Source organism: Aphelocoma coerulescens, chromosome 9 (genome assembly GCF_041296385.1).
Source record: "Aphelocoma coerulescens isolate FSJ_1873_10779 chromosome 9, UR_Acoe_1.0, whole genome shotgun sequence".
In the NCBI taxonomy this organism is placed as follows: domain Eukaryota; kingdom Metazoa; phylum Chordata; class Aves; order Passeriformes; family Corvidae; genus Aphelocoma; species Aphelocoma coerulescens.
In genome coordinates, this window is record NC_091023.1 from 22512364 (window position 1) to 22532232 (window position 19869).

General features: G+C 46.8%; 1 protein-coding gene across 5 annotated transcripts in view; it reads left to right on the forward strand.

The window, feature by feature from the left end:
* The window catches only part of TNIK (TRAF2 and NCK interacting kinase), a 151553-nt gene that overhangs the window by 91985 nt on the left and 39699 nt on the right, over nucleotides 1–19869 (forward strand). For all 5 annotated transcript variants that reach the window (XM_069025045.1, XM_069025048.1, XM_069025049.1 and 2 more), the window contains exons 6-12: nucleotides 1058–1148; nucleotides 2502–2632; nucleotides 5940–5994; nucleotides 6745–6823; nucleotides 10789–10964; nucleotides 12560–12626; nucleotides 13440–13644. In XM_069025045.1, coding sequence (XP_068881146.1) covers nucleotides 1058–1148; nucleotides 2502–2632; nucleotides 5940–5994; nucleotides 6745–6823; nucleotides 10789–10964; nucleotides 12560–12626; nucleotides 13440–13644 — 804 coding nt within the window. The remainder of the gene's footprint in view (nucleotides 1–1057; nucleotides 1149–2501; nucleotides 2633–5939; nucleotides 5995–6744; nucleotides 6824–10788; nucleotides 10965–12559; nucleotides 12627–13439; nucleotides 13645–19869) is intronic.

The following is a 19869-nucleotide window of genomic DNA, read 5'->3' on the forward strand; positions in this document are numbered from 1 at the left end:
GTGGGTGGTGGGTGACCTCTGTGGGGTTTGGGGTGAGGAAAGGCTCCCACCTTCACATGGCAGAACGTGGCTCACAAGGTTCGGACACTGGTGGACAGTTGGAATTCTGACACAATGCTCAATCCCACATTGTTAAAGGATTTATTGAAATTCAGTGGAATTTTCACTTTGCCTCCAATGCTCAAAGGTGCCTGTAACCCAGTATAATATGGCTAAAATAAGGACTCCCATACAGATATAATCTGTTCCACAGTTTTCCCAAGGTGATGAGCATAAAATGACTAATAACTACCAGAAGCAATAGCAGAAATCCTTTTCTTCCTCAAATATGAATGTTTAATGTGAAATGTAAACCTAATGCAAAATTAGTTTTTGAAGTAATCCATATTTTTCCTAAGATGGCAATCTGGGTGGATGTTACTTTGAAATCAAAATAATAAATGAATGAAATAAAAATGTGCGTTGCAAAAAGAAATTAATGAGCTAATAAACCAGCACAACAGCAAAGCTAGTTTATCTTTAGCCTTTGTGACAGGCTTTTTACTTGAGCTATATCTCTGTTAGGGATATGTGCAAGTTACAACATTTGTATTTGCATGGTAGCTTTTTTAACACAAGCTTCTCAGTGTCTTGAAATCCAGTTTATTGGACCGATATAACAAGAGAATTGTTTTGTTTAGTTTCTGGATGATGGAAATGGAGAAAGGAGACAAACCCATTCTATTATTTCTGCCACAGAAATGGCTCCCTGAGGCAACGGAGCACATGGGGGAAATCATGTCTGGAGCGATGGAAGAATTTGGTTTAGTACAGGTTCCTGCAGGAATGTGAAAGATTGGGTTTAATCCCTTTAAAACTGACAGGCTCCTTGCCAGGCATGTCCTCCCAGCATGGGACATGGGACAGTATTTGGAGCATGTGATAAACAAAAGCATTCTCCAGTGCTTAACTCCAACTGTGAACCTTTCATTTCTGGAGCGTAATTGGTTGAGGAGGAATGTCAGAAAATAACATGCTTTGAACTTGAGTTCCTCTAACCTTTCTCTGAATTCTCCAGGGATTGAGTCATCTACACCAGCACAAAGTAATTCACCGAGACATCAAGGGACAGAATGTATTGCTGACGGAAAACGCAGAAGTGAAACTAGGTAAGGGTGGGTTAGAGCTCCTGGAAACTGTGGCTGGGCTGGCTGGGGGGAAGCAGCAAAACTGGCTTGTAGGTGACCTGAAGAAAGAGGATGGGTACCAAGAGCTCCTCTGTGGGTTTTGTCATGTTGGCTTCGATAACATGGCCTTGGGTGTTGACCGAGTGCTGTGCCTTAAACTGCCAGGGGTTGATGGCCAGGTTCTACTTGCAGAGGTGCACTTGCAGTGGTGTTTCTGTTCAGACAGCTCTGCCACAGGTACAGGTTAAACAACCAACACCAGTTTTTCATGCCCTGGATTGAAAACTGCCCTGTGTGCATCACCAGATGTTGTCAAGGGCTGTTCCCCCACAGCTGCATAGCAGTGTCCTGGAGGATAATCCATTCAGTTTAGTGTGACATGGTCCAGACTTCTTTTCCAAGCTAACCTGATGGAGGGGGCTTAATTTGCAAGAACTACTCTGAATTTTGTGCACTGTGTTAGTCACCCTGGCATTGGTGTGGTGATCATATGGAAGGCAGCAGATGAGTGCAGATGATGTGCTCACATCCTCGCTTGTCCAGTATCAATGTTATTAAGGCTGTCTTTGCACATTTTAATTTATGCTGGTATTGGAAGATCCCTTACACTGGTCATGTAAGGTGCAAGGTCACTGGTGCAAGCCTGGTTTTCCCATGCCTCCTCTCTCCATCTACAGCAGAATAAAACCCCAACTTAACAGATGGCACCACCAGCTCATTTGGCTTTATGCTGGTGAAGATTCCCCTCCAAGGGGAAATTCTCTGGGGCAAATCTCCAGCCATTGTGTTGTGCAAAGTGCAGTTAGTGGACCATAGAGTATTCTCTCATTGGTTTGATTTCATCATTTTTTGCTTCATTTTGCAGCTCTCTGCTTGACATTTCCCGTGGGCCGTTGTCCTTGGCCCTTAGTTCCTTAAGTCTTTTGCATTTCTGCCATTTGCAGCAAGAATTTAGGTAGAAAAATGAGGCTTCCACCAGTATTTGGCAGGCTTTAATTCAAATGAGCAAGCGTAGAACAAAGGCTGCTGCTTATTCATGTTGCTAACCCTGTTTCTCATTAGTATGAGGAGCTGTGATTTCTTTTCATTGCCTCCTGGCAAGGAGGAAAAGGCACAGGGTTTTGTACAAAACCTGGACATCAGATGATCAGGTTTGTCCTTGATTGACCTCTGTTGATCCCAGCAGAGATCAAACAGGGATGTCTTCAGCCACGTCTTTCTTTCCTGGCTGTGTGGCGTTGTTCTGAACGAACACAATGTTTTACATTCAGCAGCAGAGTGTTGCTCAGGTTTGTCTCTGACCTTACGGTGCCCCGTTGTCTCCCTGCTCTGCAGTGGATTTTGGTGTCAGTGCCCAGCTGGACAGGACGGTGGGCAGGAGAAACACCTTCATTGGAACGCCTTACTGGATGGCCCCCGAGGTCATCGCCTGCGATGAAAATCCCGATGCCACTTACGACTTCAAGGTACCTAAATGAGCATCTTCTCACTCAGGAATCCAGAATATCCTTGCAGCTTTGAGAAACACACTGGCAGGCAGCGCAGGCTCCTCCTGCTTTTTGGCTGTGGGATTTTGGGATGCCAGTTCAGGTCCATCCTGAAGCTTTGTTATGCTGTTCACGTATCCAAATTTACTGTGAGGAGTCTTTCCCCGTGTGGAGAAAGGTGTCAGACTCAGGTTTCCTACCTGCTACCCTGCTTTTTGGTGCTGTGTATTTAAATACTCCAGTCAAACAAGCTGTATTTGCTCTATTTACTCTGGAGAGGAGTCAGGTCGGGTTTAGAAAGGGTAAAATCATATCCTCTGGCCTGTGGGCTGATATTTGCAGGGAGATGTGAAGGCTTCCACACAATCAGACATTTAGGGGGCTGACCTACTTTTCACATGTCTCTCCAGCCTGTTTGAAGTTTATTTTTGGATTGGTGGCAGCACAACATCACTGCTGAGTTATAATGTGGCACAGAGCCCTGTGTCATGCAGCAGATCCACAGGAAGGTTCGGAGTCCCACCTGCCCATTCAAACTGCAGAGAGGTCTGATGTTTAAAGCAGGGAGAGCTTAATATAGTTTATCCTGTTTCTGCCTTACTACAAGTTTCTGGACACACATCTGTAGAAATATCCCTTGGGTTTTTATTCCTTGTTTTTTTGGAGTGTCCAGAACTTGAATTTCTAACTCCAAGCCTCCTAAGGTCCACTGAGTGTGTCTGGAGAGGAGGTCAGGACACTGACACATGAACTCTGAGGGGGAAGCTCAGGCATGTGTAAAGCTCACTGTACCTCTGTTTGTGTGCATGCTGAGAGGTCACTTCACAAGGGGGTGTTTAAAAAGGACTTTGAGACCCTCTGGTGTGAGCTGCTTTCTAAAAGTAGAACACTGATGTAACAGAGCCACAGCCCACCATCGTGGTACAATTTGGGCTGCAATTACTGATCATTCAGAGAAATTTTTGAGAAATGAATGATTTTAAGGTAACCAAATGATGCTTCGCTATTGCAGCCATTTAAGTGCATCAGTCAACTTTTGAACCGATGGTTTTCCAGACAGCAGCTCTCCAGTCCAAGTTCAGACTCTGGGTTATGGAAATAGTTAAGGATGGGGACGTGTAGAAATAGTTTAATCTCCAGTTACCTATTACTCTTTGATTAACCAATTACAACGGGCATTTCCTCAGCTCTGCTGAGGGCAGTGCCTCATGACAGGGCTGCACCCTGCACTGGCTGCTCTCACCACTTCTCCGACAGCTGCCTGTGCCACACTCTCATTAATCACAGCTTTTTATTATTCTTTCTCTTAAAAAGGACTGATATCTTCATAGGCTACTTTCTACCCTCTGAAATCCCCGAGGATTTTCCTCTTGCCAGAATAACTGGGGCACTTAATATGCCGTGGACTGATGCACAGGCGCCAGGACCAGAATCCCTCTATTTTCCCCGAGGATCAGATGCTCACAGCGAGCCGGGCGCTCGCCTCTCTGAAGTTGGCCCTGGCCATTTTCCCGTGGCTGGGGGTGTGGCACAGGAGGCTGATTGCTGCTGACACGCTCCATGCAGGGTGCTTTCAGAGCTCCTGGTGATGTGGGAGCCACTGGACATTAGCCCATACCCCAGATCACATCCCCGCACCTGATGCTCTCACTTTGAAGTAGGGTGGGGAGGATGTAAATGATAATTATTTCTTTTTAAAAGGATGCAAATCAGATGCTCTCAGGTTTAGCTGACTGGCTTAAGATACTATATACAAAAGATGAGATTTATAGGGTGAGAAAAGGAATCCTCACAGGCTTAATCTGTTGGACAAAAAGCCTCTGATCTCACTGTTTTCTTAGCCAGAAAGAGATGCCTGTGTAATCTATGGAAGGAGGCAGTAAATACCTCCTCACATAAATAAACCACTTTAAAAAAGAACAAATAGAAACCCCCCACTGCTGAGGTTATTTGTTGGTTTTTTCCCCAGCCAGTCTTCCTTTTTTCTTTAGAGATATCTTCTCAATAAGCTTAGAATCAAAAGCACGGGGAGAAAGAAGCCTGCTTCCCTTCCCAAGTCAAGGCAATGCAAATACATTAGCACCGCATCCCTTTGCTGGATGGACTGAAAGGCTTTTCAGTCTTAAAAATAAAAACCACTCAAAAAAAATCCCGAATTCCAGATCATTATAAAATGTGTGCTTCCCGCTGAGTTGTCTGCTTTCTCTGGGAGACTTAGAGAGGTGATAATCCCTTTCTGTATTCCTCCAGCTTTAAGATCACTTGGCATCTTGCATATAATACTGGGCACCTCAGTATGGAAAGACACATTAGGAATTTGGAAGGAGTTCAGTGGCAACCCGGAGGGAAGGGGTCATGTGTGCTGAATCATGTGGAAAGACTGTGATAATTAAGTATGCAGCAGAAATCCCAGTTGACCAGAAACAAAGAATGGATGAGACTGTGCTGTGAAAGGGCTGAAAATAAGATTTGAGAGAGAATTTTTAAGCAGGTACAAAGATGTGTAGCAAGGACAGCATTTGTTAAGGGAGAACTTGAGCTAAAAACAAGGAAAAGTGCCTTGAGATTAAAAATCCAAGTTGTCTTTCCTGGGGGGGTGTATGTGAAAAGGTGCTTGTGGTTCTCTAGCTTTGGCTGGGGTTTTGGGACTCTGTGCTGGGAAAAACAACCTTTCTGGGATTTATTCACTAAATGGTAGGTTTAGAGGCTTGAGGCAGTTTAGAAAGGGCAGCTCTTGAAGTGCAGAGGAGAAAGGTGAAGTGGGACTGCAGGGACATGGCAGACAGCAGGGCAAGGGAGAGCTGGATGTACAAGAGGAAGGGTGGAAGGCACAGTCCATCCCTTCCAGCTTTAGATGAAAGCACCAACATTGTTCTGAGTCATGTTCGCAGTCCAGCAGATGGGTTGCGCTCGTCTTCTCTCACTGGGCACGTACATCCTCTGCCTCCTGCCCTGCCAGGAGAGCCAGTCCATCCCCTGGGACTCGTTACCAGGGCTGGGGGTGCAGCCACAGCTCGTTAGTGATGGTGGGGTGGGGGGGAGGCACTGGAGGGCAGCTCACTGCTGCTGTCTGGCTGGGAGCTGGGGATTTGGGTGTCCCTGTTGGCAAGGGGGAAGATGGAAGGAAGAGTGATACAGGTATGAAATCAAAGAGTTTCCCAAATAGGTATGTTGTCTCTGCTCTGATCCTTCAGGAGACTCAGGGATGAGCAAGGCTTGGGAACAGGGTAAATTAAAGTGTCCATTTCTCCTTCCACTGGCAATGTCCCTCTGCTTTCTTTCACAGAGTGACTTGTGGTCTCTGGGGATAACAGCCATCGAGATGGCCGAAGGTGCTCCCCGTGAGTAGAGTCATTGCTCTGTTCATTATCCCTGAGTTGTAACATGTTGGGGTTTGCTGAGCACCAGCCAGAGCTCGGCTCTGTGCAAGAAACACAAGCCCAAGGTTTTCCCAAGCAACCTGGGCTTGCTGAGGTGGAGCTCTCAGCACCCATGGGGACAAAGCTGTGGCCCAGGGGGCAGGATGGGCAGTGAGCAAAGGCAGACCTGTGTGACCCTGATACATCTTTGGGCACTCTGGGACATGGTTTCCTCAAATAAAACACGGATGAAGAAGGGATGGAGGACTGCAAGCAGGTAAAACACGTAGGAGCTGGTGTGACACCGGTAGTGACATGCTGGGTTCACCTGGTGCACCTGCACAGGTCACACTGCCGCAGTTTTCAGCATAATCCTGGGACTGTCCTTGCTGGAAAATGCAAGTAAATAAAGCAGAGCATTGTGGCATGTGATGTGGCTGTCCCATGCTGTGGCCCGTTGATTTCAGCACCTCACAGGTGCTGAGGATGTGGAGCTGCAGGAGCAGAGGTGTCCCCAGCCAGCTCCTGCATTGACCCTGGCAGTGCTGGGGACACTCACAGCCCTTGGACACTCACAGCCCAGGCATCACTTGAGCCCCAGGGCTGGGGGTTGTCTATGGGGGGTTGTTGCTGCAGTCATCCTGCCACGAGGGTCTGGCAGCCTCAGAGGAAACTCAGATCTCCCAGCTGGATGTCTGTGCCATGTTTAATGCCTCTTCTTACAAATTGCAGCTCTGTGTGACATGCATCCCATGAGAGCCCTCTTCCTCATCCCCCGCAACCCGGCCCCGAGGTTGAAATCAAAGAAGTGGTGAGTTTCTTCCTCAATCTTTAGGAACTGTAAAAATACTTCTGGAGCAACCTGTTTCTGCAGCCAGGCATGCTGGGGACGTGGTGTTGGCATTTATATAGTTTTAGGGGTTGGTGATGATCCCCAGAATCAACCCCAGAATTAGGGTTTGGTCTCCTTTGGAGAAGAAATTTGTTCTGAAGGATCCACCGTGTGATGGAGGGCTTCCTTGGTATGCAGAGAGAGAAGCATGCTCACCCTGCCATTTCACAGTGCAGAGTTGGTTTTTCCAGGGCAGTTTGTGCAGCCTGAAGTCTGATGACACTTTGCTTGGCTCCCGTTTCGTTCCAGTTAGGTTCCGTTCTCAAGTGGAAACATGTATCCAGGCCAAAAAAAAAAAAAAAAACAAAAAAGGATGGTTTATCTTGAAGGCCCAGGAATGCAGAGATTTGTACTTAGTTTGGGCTTTATTTTAAAATTTTGTAGGAAAGGATGCATCACTGTTTTGGGGAAAAAAAAAAAAAAAGGAAAGAAAGTTAGGCATGCCAATAAAAACCCACAGGAAAAATATTCCTGAAGCCCAGCAGATGTTGTTTTGTTACTGTATGTTCTGTGTTGATGGAAGTGGAGTCCTTAAAAACACTTGTCTTTGGTTTGTGCTGTTTTCCTGCCCCAGGTTCAGCAGTGGTTTAGTCAGGAAAGATCTGCCACATGTTAGAGAGACAGCACTGCCCCTTGTTCCCAGACAGGCTGAGCTCACAGGGGAAAGTCTTCCCTTAATCCTTTAAATTTTGCTTATTATTTTATTTATTACAGACCAGTAAAAAGGTGAAGAGCCCATGGTAGGTATTGACAACATCTGAGGCCACAGCAGCAGCTATTTTGTTGCTGACAGAGGAGTGAGAGGGACTTGGAATCCTCTGCTTTGGATGCATGGTGTTGGGCTTTTAGGACCAGCCTAAAACCTCACCTGGGCTTTGGCAGGAGGCATCTCAGTTTTGTCAGCCTGATCATCAGCTGCTCCAGTACCAAGCCAGGAGGAGAGGGCCCATTCCCAGCTGGCTCTGCAGAGGGTGTCAGATATTCTTGCTCTCTTTGCACGACCTTTTGAGGATGCCATTAGTCAGCTGAGAAAATAGTGTAGGTGCTTGTTTTCTGCCAGATCACCAGTCTGCTCCTTTGTTATCCTCACTCCTACAGCACAAAAAGGATTGTGAGACTTCAGAGTTTATTTTTCATACAAAAGTGCTGTTTATTCAGCAAAGACTCCCTCAGCCTCCAGGCAGAGGGGAGCTGATGAAAGCAGATTTTGAGCAGGATGTTTCCCCATGTCCTTAAGGTAAAAATGGATCTGGGATGGAATTTGTGTTTTAGTCCCTGCCCTGAGATTGTAGGATGTGCTTAGTGCAAGGTGGGGGGTTCCTGGGCACCACCTTCCCACACATGTCTGGCAGCTGTCCCAGGTTTGCACATCCTGTGGTGTCTGCCCAGGGCTGTGCTCTGCCTGTGCCAGGGGTGGCATCCTGGGTGCTTTGAGGGAAGGATCTCCTGGGAAGCCATAGTGTAATAAAACTCCAGCTTCAAGGGGCAATGTGGTGCTCACCTGGCCTCTGCTATCCTTCCATGAACAAGCAGGGATCCCTGGTGTCCAGCAGAGTTGGGACACGTGTACCTCAGGCAGCTCAAACCTAGATCCATCTTCCAAGCTGTCATTGCAATGGAAAGCTCCAAATGGTCCAGATGAAGCTCCACTAACTCCTTGAAAGCAAATTCTTATGGCATTTTCAATGTGTCACTGGGCAGATTTGTTGTCCTTGGCTCATTTCTCAGCTGGAGGTTTTGGGCCTTGCCAGAATGGGTCCTGGAATTCTGCAAGCCCATCCAAGGAAGAATGGAGGTGTTTGACCAGGCTTTTGGGGTGGCTCCCTGGCAGTCAGTGGGCTGACTTTCACAAGCACAGGTCCCAAGAGCAAAGCAAAATGGAGAAAGGTTCAACCTGAACCTTGAGTTTGTCCTTGCTTTTGTGCACAGCAACACGTAAATAGAAGTACACCACATGGGCAGACCATCTTTTACCTTACACGTAAAAGTAGTGAAGGGACTCCAGCACCTTTGAGGGTAAGTCAGGAAAGCCAAGAGGGAACCCTGGCATGGGAGCCTGTCCTGAATTAAAAATTGCAGAGAGGAAAATAATTTTGTTGCTTGCTAAATCCTCAAACTAGCTTTTAAAATAGTGCTGTGTTCCTCTGAAATTAAAGTCGTTGGTGTATCATTTTCTTTCCCAATTAAAGCCAGCCAGCAATGAAGCTTTATTTTCTTCTTCCCCTGTTTGCAGGCAAAATGAACTCAAACTTTAGTGATTTTGTTCCCATAAACCTTTTCTAGCCCTGCCTTGTAAAAGACATGAAACCTCTTTGTTAATGAGGTGATATTTGCACTGTGATACCACTTTTCATCCAAGCAGCTGCAAAGACTTTGCAAACATTGATTTAAGCTTTACAAACCCCAGGAGCTGGAGGAGTGTGTGCTTCAGGAAGGTGGGCTGACCTGGGCCTGGGCAGGGGATGAAAAGTGTGGTGGAGTTCTCCTGGATGAGAGCCAGGGAGAAACTGGTCTTCTGCTCCAGTGAGGTCTGAACTGTGCCACTGGGCAGGCTGGCTTGTTTAGAGAGGAAGATTTTTGGGAAATCCAGCGGCCTGAGCTGGAAAGTGGACAGGAAATCCCTGTCCATAGCTGCTCAGGCACCAAAGGTGTCTTAGGGCATCACGGGGCACTGGGACCCCCATCCCAGCACTTCCAGGAGGAAAGCCTTTTAGCTACTTCACCTGTACTGTATTTCCATATGCTCTGGACCACACATCCAGGACTGGAGTCTCTCCAGCTTCACACCAACAAGGGAGAATCATATTTTAGAAGTGGATTTTTTTTTTTAGTATCACATTGATTTTCCCTTCTGGGTACACTGAGAACACTGCATTTCTCAGGGCAAGGTGGAGAAGGCAGATTTGCTCATTAGCAAAGCTGGAGGGAAGATTTAATTGGATCTACTAGCATATTTTATTTTTGCATCTGAATTTGTATGGATTAGCACTTAAAAGTTAAATCACTTCTAGTCTCACAGCTTAAAAGTAAAATCCCTGAAAGCTTATTGTTTTACTTCTAATGCAATTCTGTAGTATCTTTTGGCTTCTGACATTAATTTATATTCATTTTCTTATTTGCTAAAGCAACACAGACTACAGTAGCCTGTCAACATCTTCCTTTCTTGTAAATCCCCATTCTCTTGAGTTTATAATGTGGTGAAATTAGTTCCAGGAAAACTTTGGATATGCAGCACTTGAGACTAAGACAAATTTGTTTATTAAAGATTTGGCTGAAACTGTTTTAGCTGAGGTTGAATGTAGCTTTGTGGGCAGGGAGGCTGTGAGGAGGGCAGGGCTCTGTTCCCATCTCTATCAAAAGAGCATGTCCCAATTTCTTGGATCAGGGGCTTGGTGGCCCCCTGGACCTGGTGGGTTGTGATGCTGCTGAGAGAGCAGGGAAGAGCTGCAGGCAGCAGCATTGCTCAGAGGTTGTCTGAGCTTTACCAAGCCCTGCACTATTGGGACTTAAATCTAAAAAAAAAAAAAATTAACCTAGCATGTCGCACTCATCTTCACAAAGATTCATCTCCTGAAACGCTGCCCGAAACAATCCACTCAGGCACTGTGTTTATATCTGTGTGTGTTGTATCTCATTTCTACCTGCAGTTTCACAGGTTCAGAGGGAAGGGAGGAGGAGTACTCCCTTGCTTTTTCTTGGTTGCCAGTGGTGACATCTGGCTTTGGTGGTTCTCTGGTCATACTGATGGTTCCCAGCTTTCTGGGATGATGAGCAAGAACTGAGCAAAATCTTCTCAAGCACCACCAAGTTTTTTTCACTTTCTAACATGAGAATCAATACATTTACCTGTTAATTCTGTACCTTCCTTCCCTGTTCTTGACCAGGTCTAAAAAGTTTCAGTCCTTCATTGAGAGCTGCCTAGTGAAGAACCACAGCCAGAGACCAACCACGGAGCAGCTGATGAAGCACCCCTTCATCCGAGACCAGCCCAACGAGAGGCAGGTCCGCATCCAGCTCAAGGACCACATCGACAGGACTAAGAAGAAGCGAGGAGAGAAAGGTCAGTGGAGAAGAGAGGAGGGTTAGTGGAGAAGCAGCGCTCTGAGCAATCCTTGACCGCTGCCATGTGCTCAGACATCCCTGTCTGGGCAATCCATGACCTCTGCCACGTGCTTGGGGATCGCTAGTGCAGACCAAGGCACATCCATGTGGGTGAAAGAGGGAAGGCAGAGAGGACTGGGTTGCCCATGGTCTCAGTACCAGTACCCCTCACTCAGATGGGTGAGTTTCTTTGCAATCTGGTTGAGTTCAATAGGTGTGATTCTCTGTGTGACCACACTTCCTGTGGTTTTGGGGTCGGATTGTTTTGTTTGGTTTGATTCCTCTCAGTCATTGAAATGGAAATAAATACCCATAACTGAACAATGGGTGTTCATGCAAAGCAGACAGGTGACTGTCATTAGAGTTAATCAGTGTTTTTAAATACTGGTTTTTTCCTAATGAAAAATGGTGTCTTTTTTTAGCCCAGGTGATAATTTCCACAAGGAACATCTAAGCTTTGATTCATTAAAGCGTGTGTATAAAATTTACGTTTGCATAGATCCGTGCTGGCGTGTGGGAGGGTGAAGCTGCTATGCTGAATTTTCCCCAGCTCACGTATTTCATGCTAAGTGTGTTGATCTACGTGACATCCCTGCAGCACCAGCGATGAGCAGGGCTGTGCAAACGAACATCCAGATAAGACCCTTGCCCCAAAGCAATTCCTCTGACTAGGAATAACCTATTAAACTGAATGTTTTCAGTGAACTCTCCAGGCCCTATCAAAGTCCTCTGCAAGAAAGATCAGATAGCAGAAGAAACTTGTTAAAGTATTCAGCTGCTTGTGAACTGAATTTTAATTTGAAAGCTCATTTGTAGAATCCAGCAAATTAATACATTGCTATTTCTCTTCTTATTGGTAGCAGAATTAATTTTTCATGCGTACCTTCCAGCCCCTTGTAATAGATTTCACTACAATCAAAACAATAAAATGGGATCCCAGTGAAGTATTAAATGTGTTTAGTCTGGCAAATGAAGGTTGGACCCTAGAGATGGAGAGTAATTGGATAAATATGAGCCTTTCTTTGGCTGTAATTCCCTTCATCCGATAAGGATGATATCCCAACAGAAATTGCAGTATGTAACACAACATTGCAGTGAGCTTTTATGTAGATATCTTCATTGCCTGGAAATTACATGGATTTGCATAGGAAGAGCCCATGTTTAGGGAAAGAGGAGCTGGTGCCTTCAGAGCCTTGGTTAAATCCCACCTTCCTGTGACTGCGGCTCCAATAGCTGGTGGGGCACCTCCTGTTGCAGAACCATCCTGAAGAAGGGGGTCACTCACTGTCATATGGGGATAAATTCTTATTTCATGGACTTCCCCATCTCTACATCAAGGGGCTGTGGTTCTCAGGGCTGTTGCCCACTGTGCTGCTGCTTCCCTGGCCTTGTGGCCCCCATAAAACCAGAAAATATGGAGTAATAATGCTGCTTATTCTTGGTCATGCGAGGTAAAGAGAGTTGGCTGTTCTGCCTTCAGAGCTCTGGGGTTTTCAGCCACTGGAAAAACAAATGAGTCCAGCAAAGGGCACTGATGAGCAATTCTGTTCCTAGATGAGACAGAGTACGAGTACAGTGGAAGTGAGGAGGAGGAGGAGGAAAATGACTCTGGAGAGCCGAGGTAAGAATCAGCATTTCATTTGTACATCCCTTTAGCTCTATATAAAATCAGTTTGGATTATGGGCTCATATGAAGTGAAAATGGAAAAAGGACAGTCTGAGCATTGAGTCTTGTTCCCTGGCAGAACAGAGGATGTTCTCGCTGCCGGCTGGTGCATGGGTATAAACTGATGCTCTGGATCACCTTAACCAAAAGATGGGGAAGAAAACCCCATTGCCTGTGGGGTCTGCAGCACAGCATGGTGCTGTGGATATTGAGATGTGGAAAAATGTGAGGTGAAATTAAAAAACTCTTTAAAATGTGGTTCCTTACATCCAAGTGTAATTCTGTGTTTCCATATAATTTTTCACCATGAAACCTCCCTGGTGCTGCTGCAAGCCCTGTGGGGCTGGAACTTTCTTTGGTGGCATTTTTCAGAGCCGTTGTAATTAGTATCAGGTTATTCCATTATTTCACTGAGATAATGTAGTATTTTAATAGCTGGCAATGATTCATGCTAAATGTGCTTTGTGCACAGCTAAATATAGTGTGTGCCAGCCACTGCAGCACCAGAGGCTTTGGTTAGAAACTTAATGTAAAGGAAACCTTTCCATTTACAGTGAGTAGATGACTGGTGAGCCATGAACAGAGCTCTGCCACCCTGGCCTGGCATTTGCAGGCCCCCATCCCTCCATCCACTGCTGCCCAAGCTCCGTCAGGTGTTCGGATGCTGTTGGGATGGAGGGGGGAGGGTCCACGCTGGGAAATGACACAGAGGCAAGAAGTTCAGGGCTGCATGGAGGGGATCTTCTCTGATGCTTCTCTTGTGTGCAGCTCCATCCTGAACCTGCCCGGGGAGTCGACGCTGAGGCGGGATTTCCTGCGGCTGCAGCTGGCCAACAAGGAGCGCTCGGAGGCGCTGCGCCGGCAGCAGCTGGAGCAGCAGCAGCGCGAGAACGAGGAGCACAAGCGGCAGCTCTTGGCCGAGCGGCAGAAGCGGATCGAGGAGCAGAAGGAGCAGAGGCGAAGGCTGGAGGAGGTAACTGGCCAGGGCCGAGCTGGTTTTGGGTGGAGCAGCAGGATTTCTGGTGGCAGGTCCCGAGGGACTGTTCTCAGCCTGGTTTAAGGTCATGTCCTGACCTCTCTAGTCAGTAACCCCGAACATTTTGTTACACTGGTCAAGCCCCTCTGCTCATCCTTTTGGCATAGCCACCTCCAGCCACTCTCCTCACCATAGCAAGTGTTGCCAACTTTTGTGAAGGTAATAGAACTGGTTTGCTATAAATAAGCCCTTGGAATACCAAACCTAAAGGGGTCCCTGGAACTACTGAGCAGAGTTAGCCCATGATTGGGGTGACAGCTGTATTCAGTCAAGGTGAGCAGAACTCTTACTGGTCCAGCATCTGTCAAGTTCATGATCATTATTTGCTCCTGTGGCCTGTTACAGTTGAAGAAGCTGAAAAGCTCCATTTTCCCTGTCCCTGGATCCATGTGCCGTTTGTGTCCCATTTAATCCCTAATTTCAACTTCAGTCCTTACAGTCCCTGCCAATTACAATTTCACTTGCAGGGGAGGGGCAGATGCCTGCCTGACTTGTGCAATGATCCATATGTGCCCCAAAGGATAAGATTTCATTACCCTTGTCTTAACATACCAGCCACAAATGCAATTGGTCATAAAATTATCCACCCCATTTAAAATCCAGCTGCAGGATTTGACTGTGTGACTTTGGGTGTCCCTGAGCTGCTCAGCCTGGCCACGTGCTCTGGAGGAAGTGCTTGCTTTTGCTTTAGCTCCTGGTTCTTGTATTGAAGAAGTTCATCAAAAAATAAAGGGGCTTTTCCCCACCTCTTGGGGTTTTTTGATGGAGTTTTGCACAAAGACACCCATTGCCTTGCTCTGAACTCAGCCCAAGTGACTCATTGAAGGGTTCATATGTTGGGGGTCATTCAGTTAGCTTTCTGAAGAGGTCACCTATATGTCTGATAAAAGGATTTTTTTCAGTGAATGGACTATTAGAGCATCCATCCCCTTAATTTGCACTAGCCAGAGGTCTGTTACTCTGGTCACCAACCTCTCCCTGTACTGGGTAATGCCTCAGGCCAGGGGCACAGACAGGAGGGAATTTCAGGCAGCTGATGGTGATGGTATGGCTCCTCTTCGAGGTGGTCCTCTGAGCTCCTCCAGGGCAAAAATCAACACAGGCAAATCCCAGGCAAAGCATTTTTTCAGTCTGGTAAGTATGTAGGTCTGTTGTCTTATCAGAGCACAGCGTGTTCAATACTTTGTAGGTCAGGCTTTGCTAGAGCCCTGCACCCTTCCCAAGGCTGGCAAGCTGCTTTGAGAGAGGACATGGTTTGCACATAGATGCACCCCAAAATCCCCTGCCCCAGTGGATGTTTGTGAGGACTGCTGTAAGGAAGCCTGGCTCTGCCTTTGTCCCAGCCTGCTTGCTGCAAGCAGTACAGGAGCAGAACAACAGCAGAATAAAAGCAGACACCAGATTAGCTGCAATCCTGTAATGAATACAATGCTTGCTGCTGTATTAATATGTTCTCTTCACATAGAAGAAAATTATTCTCTCTTTGCTGCTTCCCAGGCAGGTTTTGAATGGAGGACTAATCCCTTTGCTAAGCTGGTGAGCTCTGCCCTGAGCTAGAGAGTTGCTGCCTTGCTGGGCTGGGCTGTGCTCAGTCCCCTGGGCTCTGCCAGCTCCCTTCTGTTCTGTCCCCAGGTAATTAAAAGTTAATGCCACCATAGCCAGGATTAAAGCCCAACGCCTTTTCTAGTGGCTCTGAACAGCCCCACTGAGCTCTTCACCCATTGCCTTCTTCCCAGATGCCTTACAGCTTTTGGACCTCAGTTGAAAAGATGTGCTGGAGCAAAGCTGGCTGAGAGGTGTTTGCAAGCTCCTGCTGTGTCAGAGGAGTGGGGAAAGGCAGGGGGGCTGTAGCTGAAGAGCATCCTCTGCCCCCCTGATGTAATCAGTCCCATGGGCTCAGCCAGGATCAGGGCAGATGCTGGGACCAGCTGGCAGCTGTGGTGGCCCCATCTTCTCAAGTGCCCATTTCCTCAGGTCCATCTGTCCAGGTTTAGCTTCACCTGCATCCAGCCACAGAGTAAAATGAGCTCTGTTCTCTATTAGACACCGTTTGCGTGGCGAGCAAGAAACAGCTGAGTTGCTATGGTGAGGATTAAAGCAGGAGTCCTTGAAAGAGGTGCAGACCTTCTGTTGCAAACGTGGTGGGCTGTGGCAGTGGTGAGAACAGATGCTCCCCAGCACGGCTGGCTGTGGCTTTGCCAGCTGCAAGGTGCCCTGAATCTTCAAAACCAGAAAATCTGTAAATGCAGAGATCAGCAAATAAAGTTTCATCGCTTCTGCAGGGACATACCTTGGTCTTTGCTCTTCCCAGATATTTTGGGGCAGGAAGCATCTGATGGCCAGACAGAGGTAGCCAACAGCAGCTGTCACAGCTGTGCTGAGTTGGATGTGTCTGCCCCGAGGCTCCCAGCACACTCCATGGATGTGGAGTGCTGCTCCAGCACTTGTACCCATCCCAGCAGCACCCAAAGGCTCCAGCATCAGCCAGGCTGCTCCTGTCAGGCCTCTCTGCTTTTCCCTACACCAGCTTTGCACTAACTATTGTTGATGACTCTTGGCCATGGATTTATTTTGGTTAATGGGAACAGGATTTCTTCCATGCTACTTTATGGTCTGACTAAGATGGGGTGTGCCTCCAGCAGACAGTACTGTAAAAGCAGATCTCTGGGAGGAGAGACCAGGGGAAGACTCAGATTACTGTGTTTTCAAAATAAATTTGACCTTTAAAACACAGTAGAGCAGCCGGGACAAATAAACCCTTGGAGCTGGTGGCTTTTGGGTCTCCTAAGTCAGCCTGTTCAAGCTGCCAAACATATTGCTGTGTTTACAGAAAGAGCTCCTACTCATCATAAGATGCCATGGAGGTGTCCAGGCTGAGGAAATGAGTTGGCATTTGGGCCCAAGTGCAGCTCCAAAAGGATTGACTTAGGATGCCAAGCTCAGAGATGGTTGGAGTTCATTTGTACTGGAGATGCCCAGCAAAAGAGCTGAAGAAAGGCCTGTTAGTGGGATAACTGGCCCATTCCTCTGTCAGTGTAGGCCTTCAGGAGGTTTGGTGGTTTTCCAATGCTGTCTTGAAATACTGGCAGGGGTAGAGCTCCAGCCCTTTCTCATGTCTCATCTAGCAGAGCTCAAAATGAAGGAATCTCATTTTTTCTGTCACCTTGATCTTCCTAATTGGGGATTTCTGCACGTCTCACAAAGTGCCTCCCATGTTAGGGCTTTTTTCAGGAAATCCACCATCTCTTGATGTTGCTCCAACAATAACATCAAATGCATATAGAAAAAAGTCAAGTGAGGAAATCTTGTGGTGGTATTTTATGCACTTCTTGGTGCCCCCGAGACCTGCTGCCATCCTTTGCGTGTCTCCTTGCATCTGTCGGACACTTGGGCCTCCTTTTTCAGGAGCTGACCAATTTCCTTCTCTGAGGCTGAATCTTCTTTCAGGCAGCCAAAGAGATTTAGATTTGCAGCTGTCTTTAATTGCAGTGGAAGTAAAAATGCCCAAGCTAGCTTTGAAACCAGGACTTTCATGGGAGCAGCGTTGCAGCTTTGTTTTCCCTCATGCACAAAGTTGGTCTCATGAATTCAAAATGTGCACCAGAACTAACCCTCAAATTAGAGAATTAAATATCAATAGATCCAACAGCACTGCAAAAAATGTTTGTGTCATGCAGAAGGGTGAATAGACATGAATATATTTTAATTTTTCCCTATATATACATATATTAGATATATATAGTTCCCTAATCAGCCTTCCATTTGTTGCTGGCACAGAATGAGCCTTGATGCACTGGTTTAACCAGCAAAACTCCAGCTGAGCTGTAGGAATAACACATCCTGGGGTCAGGAGCTTTAGGGATCCTGCAAGACAAATCTCTGTGCAGACCCCTTGGCAGCAGTGGAGTCAGAGGGCTTTATATAACCTCATTTTTCTGCCATGTTGTGGATTTTTTTCCTTTCTAGGTATTAACGTGAAGGTCAGATCTGTACAGGGAATGTACAAGGCAAACCTAAGCATCTTGCTGTTTGCATGTGAGGTTTCAGTTAGTGCACTTACAGAGCTGGATCTGCAAGGGATAAAAAATTGCTGAAGCTCCTGTAAATGTTAACCAGCAGAAGATCATCAACTTAAAGCTCTTAAAAAGCAATGCAAAAAAAAAATTCAGCAATTAATTATAGATAAATTTAGGTTATCTAAAATGGTGGTGTGTTGTTTTCTTCTGCATGTGCAGGTGTCCTATAGCTTGTAGGAACCTTGTCATTAAGATGACAGCCCCGTCACAGTTGCGTGGTAGGTGGGGACACTGCAGTGGTCCCAGCAACATTCCTGCACCCATTTCCAAGGAGAGCTGTGTTCCAGCAGCTCCTGTAGTACGGGTATGAGCTAAAGCTCATGTCTGTCTCATTTTTCTTTGGTCAGGAAGCATATAGGGCTCATAGTTTCTGAAGCATGAGATTTTTCCTGCATGAGGCATCCCTTCATGGTGATCCCTAGTAAAAGCTCTGCAGTGGTTCAGAGCAAATCAGATCCCTGTTTGCCATGGTGGGAAGTTCTGACCCAGTTTCTCTACCAGTGGGAAATACCTCTCCATGCTCCAGTGCTTGGTCTGTCAGGAAAGATGATGTTCCAGCCACAGTCGCTCTTTCCCTGGTGGCTCAGATAAATGAGCCTGTCACAACAACGCAACCACCTAGAATATTTGTTTTCATTTGTCACTTGGAATTCCCCTTCCACTTCTTTCCTGGCTCATGCTGGTGTTTGGGAGCAGCAAGCCAGGGTTTCCAGGAGCTTCTTCTTGCAAGTGTCAGTGGCTCTCCAAGCTCACAGGGTTCGAGGGGTGGCAGCAGCTCTCTCGTTGCTCGTAGCCCAGGATGTGTCTGATCTAGCAAAGTGAGCTTGCTCTTTGAAGTCCTTGTTTCATGCCAGGCCTCCAAGGCCCTTCCCACCAGAGGTTTTGCCTTCATGTGTCTTCTCTCATCAATATTTAAAACCTGTCATATCTGGTGCAGTGCAAATAAGATCCCATTCTGGCTTACAAGCGGCTACATATAGCTTTACCTGCAGAGTTATATAAATGCAGTCCTAATTAATTGGTGCTCTTGCCTTGCATGAATAATGGATCTGGATAGTGTAAATACACACAGTAGTTTCAAGCTTGGAGAAATGTGGGAAGTGTGCTCTTGCAGTGGGAGAGGGAGGGCAAGAAACAAGGAGAAAAGAAGTCAAGGAAAGAGAGATCTTTGAATCTTTCCTTTTTTTTTTCTTCTGTTTCTACGTGCAGTTGTTTTCAGCTGCATCTCCCTGATCCAAATCCCTGCTTCAAAAAGGGTCCCCATCATCCTAGTGCTGCTCAGACCTACAGGGGAGACAGGGGCATTGCTGGAGGCTTTGCCCACTGCAGTGCCAGGTCCTCTCCAGATGTTTGCCAGCTGCTGCAGCGGGCCCATGCAGGGAAGGCAGCTGATGCAGCCCCGCTCTGCTGGGCTGCAGTGTTCAGCTGAAGGTGCTGGTAATGCGACCGTGACAAATGACTTGCTTATAATGTGACCTGACAAATGTGCTGTGGAGCTGGAGGGAAGTGCTGCACTCCTGGCCTCTATAAATGTGTGTGTTGGATCCTGCTCACAGCCTGAGCCCCAAGAGCCTGGCTGCAGCAGGGTGCAGAGGGCTTTTAAGTATCCACAGGAGCATCAGGCCCAGGTTTGAAAGAAAGTGGTACCTGTGGGCCTCTGTTCTCATTCCTTGAGTTAAATAGGCTTTTAGGAGGCTGATGGCAAGATGCTGACTTGAAGGAGAGAAGCCAGAAGTGGGGCACCTTGCTGGGGCACATGGTACCCAGGAAGGATGGTGTTCTACTCCCTCCTTGAGAAAATCTCTTTTGCCTCCTTCTTTGGAAAGATTTGGATTTGTTCGCCTACTAGATTGGAAATAAAGACCATTTGGGTGATTTTTATTTAAGAAATAGCTGTGGTATTCAGGGCCTTGCCTCCTGCCAGCCAAGCCCAGCCTACACAAGTGTTATGTGCTTTATTCAGCAGCGTGATAGTTTAACTAAAAAAACCCTAGCCATTAAAACCCACCCCAAAACCAGTGTGACACAACTGTGATTGGAAGCTCAGGGTAACATTTATTCAGCACATTAGTCTGAAGATCTGTGC